Source organism: Gopherus flavomarginatus, chromosome 1, assembly GCF_025201925.1.
Source record: "Gopherus flavomarginatus isolate rGopFla2 chromosome 1, rGopFla2.mat.asm, whole genome shotgun sequence".
Lineage (NCBI taxonomy): Eukaryota > Metazoa > Chordata > Testudines > Testudinidae > Gopherus > Gopherus flavomarginatus.
The window spans coordinates 215,484,495-215,490,332 of NC_066617.1; the positions used below are offsets into that span (position 1 = coordinate 215,484,495).

General features: G+C 54.6%; 1 protein-coding gene across 2 annotated transcripts; it reads right to left on the bottom strand.

The window, feature by feature from the left end:
* Positions 1 to 553: 553 nt before the first annotated feature.
* On the bottom strand, positions 554 to 3,233 carry MID1IP1 (MID1 interacting protein 1). 2 transcript variants are annotated; one of them, XM_050936738.1, is made up of 2 exons: positions 2,868 to 3,233; positions 554 to 2,213 (listed from the first exon to the last, which is right to left on the bottom strand). In XM_050936738.1, exon 2 carries the CDS (start codon positions 2,035 to 2,037, stop codon positions 1,537 to 1,539), a length of 501 nt encoding a protein of 166 aa, XP_050792695.1. In that variant the 5' UTR covers positions 2,038 to 2,213; positions 2,868 to 3,233; the 3' UTR covers positions 554 to 1,536. The 2 variants fall into 2 exon arrangements, with proteins under 2 accessions (XP_050792695.1, XP_050792696.1); XM_050936739.1 differs by lacking the exon at positions 2,868 to 3,233 and adding an exon at positions 2,521 to 2,861.
* Between the last annotated feature and the right edge of the window lie 2,605 nt (positions 3,234 to 5,838).

Here is a 5,838-nt window from a genome sequence, read left to right on the forward strand (position 1 = left end):
ATAAGTATACTGTAATATTACGTAGGACTTATTCAAGGGCAAGCCTTTACCAAACAATATATTGTATTATGTGCTACACCACCTAATGCTGCATATATATGGAAAGAGAGAGAGAACTAATTACAGGGCCTATTACTTCAGCAAATGGAAAAAAACCACAGAGAATAAAATCTATACAATTCTGGTAACATAGAGCTAGTTGCTAGTAATCATTAATGTATATTCTCAAATACTTTAGTTTAAACAGGGATTGACCTTTATATTGGTATACATACATCTTGACAGACTATTCTTACTCTGTTTAACAGCTGAAGTAACTATAAACATAGTGTGTAAGGTATATTTACTAGGCCCATTTTTAGCAGTTTTGCATATGTTAGCTAGTCTTCACTAACAAATTACCCCTTTATATCCAGCGCCTTGTAACACAGCACTGGAAATACAGTTTTAAAATAATGTAGAGACAATTAATATATTTAGGTTGTGTATGTGAATAATTAGTATTTAATGCATGTAGAGAACAGGGATTATAACAAAAAAAGTTAAGCCAATCTTAGTCAATACATTTGCTTCTTTATTTTAGAATATACTCTACATCTGGATAAAAAAAAGTTTTAAATAAGCTTCAGTACATGTACAGTAATTGTACCCTTCATCCATCCAGCGATTGTGATGTGGCTTAGTAAACTGGCTCCGTCCTGGGTAACAAATGTAATTTTTACAACAGTTTTGTTATTTTCATTGGCTTATTTTCAGCCTCATAACAGCCAGCACATACATGTACAAGTCATCAGTCTCCTTACTTAGAGGGGAACAATAACTGCTCACCCTGGAGAGAACATAAAATAAAACTAATAATGATTAATATACATCTTTCTCTGCTTGTGCGTTGGTAAAAAATAAGAGGACTGCAATTCTAAGAGCATGCAAAGAAATCTTACACATTATATACACGCCTTTTATTGTTATAAAAGTAGTGCAAAACAGGAAAGAAAGAATTGATGCAGTCTCCGCTAGGAGGACGGCCGCCTCCGCCACCACACGCTCTCAGTAACTGGCCTGGGCCACCCTCCGTCATTCATTCTAAGCTCCCAGTCTAGGAAACTTGATACACACTCGCCGCTTTGCTGCTGCTGCGTAGGCAAAGAGCCCCGCCGCCGTGCAGCTCACAGCTGCTTGCACACCCGGGCAGGATGTGCCCGCCATGCGTCACGGTCCCGTCCCCCTCCCGCTTGAATTTCCACCCGCCCCAGCCGCAGTCACACACAAGTCTGCCCCTCCTCCACGGTCGCAGTCATTCATTCCCCCTCTGGCACACCCCCCCCCACCCGCTTCCATTGTAACACACTCGCTTCCCCTCCATGCCCATCCCAGGCTCATCCCCTCCATTTGCGCGCGCGCGCGCGCACACACACACACACACACACACACACAAGCTCCTCGTCCTCAGGCGCGCTCCCCAGAGCCCCTCCCGCCGGCAGATAGGGACCCCTTGCTCGGCGGCACCCCCCCCCCCATGCCAAGCCCTGCCCTGGCTCAGTGCCCCCAGTTGCTGAAGCCGATCTCCTGCTTGTATCTGTTGGTGAGCACGTTGGCCTTGCGGGTGAGTTTGGAGAGCACCGTGTGGAGTCCGCTCAGGTGATAGTGGAATTGCTTCTCCAGATCCTCCTCCTCCACCGCGGCCTCCGGGAGGCCCCGGCTAATGTCCCCGCTCAGCTTGTCCTTCTTCCGGCTGGCCTCCTCGGCGCCCTGCTGCAGCACCCCCCACTCGATGTCGTTGCGGATGGATTTGAGCAGCAGGTAATGGCTGTACATGTCCCTGCGGGAGAAGAAGGCGCCGGCGTCCCCCGGCGACAGCTGGGGATCCCCTTCCCCGCAGCCGCCCCCCGAGTCCAGCTCCTCCAGCAGCAGCGGCACGTCCCGCAGCAGGCTGGGCACCATCACCGTCTGGTCCATGTTGTTGACGGCCCCGATGAAGCGGTTCATGGCGTTAAAGAGGGAGTGTTTCTGGCTGTAGGAGTCGCAGATCTGCATCATGTTGGCAGATGGGTGGGGTGCAATGCCAATGATCACCAGGTGCCTGGGGAGCACGGACACAGCAGCCGGTTCCTTCTTCTGCCCCACCAAATTCCCTTGCAAGGGCCACCAGGAGCCAGGCCTTGTATCTCCAAAGCCTTCCCCACGCTTGCTCGCTGCAACGCTCGGGCGGTTTGCTGGAATAGAGAAGGATAGATGGAGGGCATTTTGCGCCATGCGCTAACCCACAGTTAGCAGTACTTCCCCTTCCTACCCATAACCCTCTCCCAGAGCTTCACCTTTTTCGCCCCCTAGCCCTCAGCAAACTCCTTCCTCACCCCAGTCCCCTTCAGCTTCCCATTTTAATCCCAACCCCGCTCTGGGCTTTGCCTCCGCTCTTCCCTCTTAACTCCTATATCCGTGCACCCCTGCACCTTCCAACGCCAAGCCCTCCGTTCCCACTCCCCCATACCTCCCGACCTCTCTCTGCAAATCTTCTCTGACCTCAACCTCTCCTGGTGGCCCCCAGCCCAATATCTCGCGGCATCCTCTGTCAGAGCATCATCGCCAAAGCCAGCAGCTAAGGGAGGAAACCGAGCTCCTTTTCGATTTCTCAAAGATGCAAGAGCAACTTCTTCCAGTCCACACCCCATGAGGCTGGGGGATGGGGACGGCAAAGGGAGCGCCTCTGATGGCAGAAACACAACTCCTTGCAGCGTGAATAAATTAAAAGAGCCCCCTATGAGCGTAACACGGCCACAGATCCATGCAAGCCGCCTTGCGAGCTCCCACTGCCATTCCCCCCATCACCCGCTCAGATCAGGGGGACGCCGCAGGCAGCTCACACCCACCAGTGTCCTGTAGAGTCGAGCCTCACTGCCGGCTCCCTGGATCTGGCTTCTGCTGGTGTCCCGGTGTCCGTGAGTCACAGTGTCCCGCTGCGGCCCGTAGCCCCGCTCCCATTCCAGGTGGTGAATTTATAGCGTGTATGGTAAAATAAGGTGTTCCCAAGTGCCACCCCCTTGCAGTGGAGCAAGATAAAGGCGGCTCTGAGTGACCGCGAGTAACACCGGCTCCTGATACAAGGGACTGGAAGGCGGCTCCGCCTCTCGCCTGACACCCATAAGGGGAGGGCGCAGCGCGCACCCGGAGGCAGAGCCTGCCAGAGCTAGTGGCTGCGGGAGCGAAGCTGGGCGGGCGAGATACCAGCTCCTGCTACAGCGCACCCCACCCATCACTCTACATCCGGCCGGTGACTGGAAAGGAGCAGCTACACGGAGGTGCGCAACCCCCCTGGACCCGTTTGCGTCAGGGCCGAACTCGGTCCTGTTTCCTGCTGATCGGATTGGTTTGCTATCTATAGCCACATCCATCCATGCCTGTATATAGGGACCAATCGCTCCTGACTCAATCCCGTAGGAGTCAATGTGGCGAGCAGGACCCAGCGCGGAGTGGAATGTTGACTCTCTCGCTGAATCAGTTCCGTGTCGGCCGGATAAGCAGTGCAAACAGTGGCAATGTAAGACCAGGAGGCAGAAACCTCGGGCAAGTGTCAGAGAGGTAGTTTCAGCAAGTACACCAAGCATCCCAGCAGGAGAGGTCTGGCATTCGAAAAAGAAAACTCCCTCTGGTTCCTAGAGGGAACCAATTTAATAGTGCCCAATCCTCCTCCTCCATGCTCACACAGGGATAGGGTGTAACATACCTTACGCCAGCTGCCACCAACCCACAGGAGGAAAACCCCTAACACAGTCAGCCCGGAATTCCTCGTCCAGTCAGTGGGAACACAGCATCCCTCAAACCATCCTAATCCTCCTGCTCTAACACAAAGAAATCTTACTTCTCCCCAGACGCCTAAAGGCGGAAAATCCACCCACCTCAATCTTCAAATTCCCGCTCCCCTACTCCAGACAGATTAACATACCCAGCATTTTTTTATGTATGCCATTTAGCTACTCTGCAGATAAGCATTTTATACACGCTGGGTGGATGGATAGAGAGCCCCACTCTAGGGACAATATCGACTTCAGACGATATATGATATTGTGCTTTAGCGATACTTGTATACCTTGGTCCAAGAAATAACTGAATTGTGTAATACAGCAAATCCTCCCCGTGCCCAGAGACAGACTGTTACACCCAGCTTTAAACCCCAAAGGGAGAATGTAAAGCGCCCTGCTTTAAACTGCCTTTCGTTCCGCGAAGCGTAATCCAAAACCAGGGAGACTGGACTACACCCAGTTTTAAACCTCTTTCCCACTGCCCAACATGTATGTTTGCACCTCGGTATGTGTCTGCAACAGCAGGTTTGTAATGTGTCTGGTGGGACTGTATTTGGCACGGGTGGGGATGTGGCTCGGCTCTGCTGCATTGTGGGGGAGGGGGATCGCAACGGGTAGGTCTCATATATCACAGCGAGCGAATAGATGGTTTTGCCCGCCCTAGCTGCACAGCCAGGCACGCCCCAAAGTGACATGCCGGCCCCGCATGCTGCTGCCTTAGTAGGGACTTTACAGGGAATACGATTCCTCATATTGCGCTCTAAAGGGAAGGGAGAGCGAACCAGCAGCCCCGCGGGGTGCACACACAAACTCTTTTCCGTTTCGGATGCGCAGCCGGCGCTCTGACCCCACGCATGCGGAGGGGGTAATTAGCCGGGGAGGACACGGCTTACTCATGCTGGGCAGGAATGTAGTCCTTGTTAAACCGGTCTCGACCTGCTGTCTGCCTCCCCCCAACAGACGCGATGGGAGGTGCTCTGCCCAGCTGTGCCTGAGCGGGCTGGCTGACATTGGCATGCTCTGCCCAGCAGCGAAGGCAAAGCAGTACAAAGCGCCGCTGTGCACACCAAGACAAAGCCTCCCTCCTGCCTGGTACGGCACGTTGCCCCTTCCCCCATCAAGCCCCTTGCTGTAGCAGCAGCGCTGCGCATCTGCAGCCAATCTGTCCTGCAATAGCCCGGCTTGCTTTGCGTTGTCTTCTTTCAGATGGGCAGCCCCACCGGGGCCCCCGCCGCTGCGCTGCCCCAGCCGCGGCTGCAACCAGAGCAGCTACACCACGGGCACGCGCACTGCCCTTCCCCCAGTCCGACTGCAGCACGCGCCCCTGGAGGAACTGCATCTTGGGCCAGGCGCGCGACACGCAGCCCAAACCCCTCCCCCCGGAAAGGCGCGGCCGGGCAACAGGCGCGCACGCGGACTCGCCCTGTCAGTCTCTGGGCCCGCGTCCGGCGAGTTAGCGGCCTGCGCCGGGCCCGGGATCACCCCACAGCCTCACCTCCAGCCTCAGCCAATCGGCTCGCGTTCCACTAGCCAGGCTCCGCCGGCTTATGCTAATGAGGAAGATTCGGCGGTAGCCAATCAGAAACAACACCCCGTTCCCTGTCTCTCTCTGGCGACCGTGGTAACAGAGGCGGCCGCTGAAGGGACACGTGGGACGGAGGGAGATTGCCGTGGAGCGTTGCCTTGACAACTGATCAACCACAACACGGGGCGGGGGCAATCGTGGGCATCGATTCCTGCCTCTCGCAGACCCGGTGTAAAGCCTCGACCGCGGTGTCACAGTCGCCCTGGCATGATGGGAGAGTTCAGCGCCTTGGCTCGCAGGGAGACTGGTCCCACCCCTTGTACTGCAAACAGCCCCTACGTTTCTGCAAAGTCAGGAACAGGCCTAGTGCATGCACAGATAGTGCGCGCAGGATCACTCCTCGGGCATGCACACAGCTAATGCACACCTGGCCACAGGCAGAAAAGAAGCACAGCGAACTAAAGCACTTGCAGAGGATGCACACTCAGAAAAACAGCTGCCAAATTAAACTAAGAC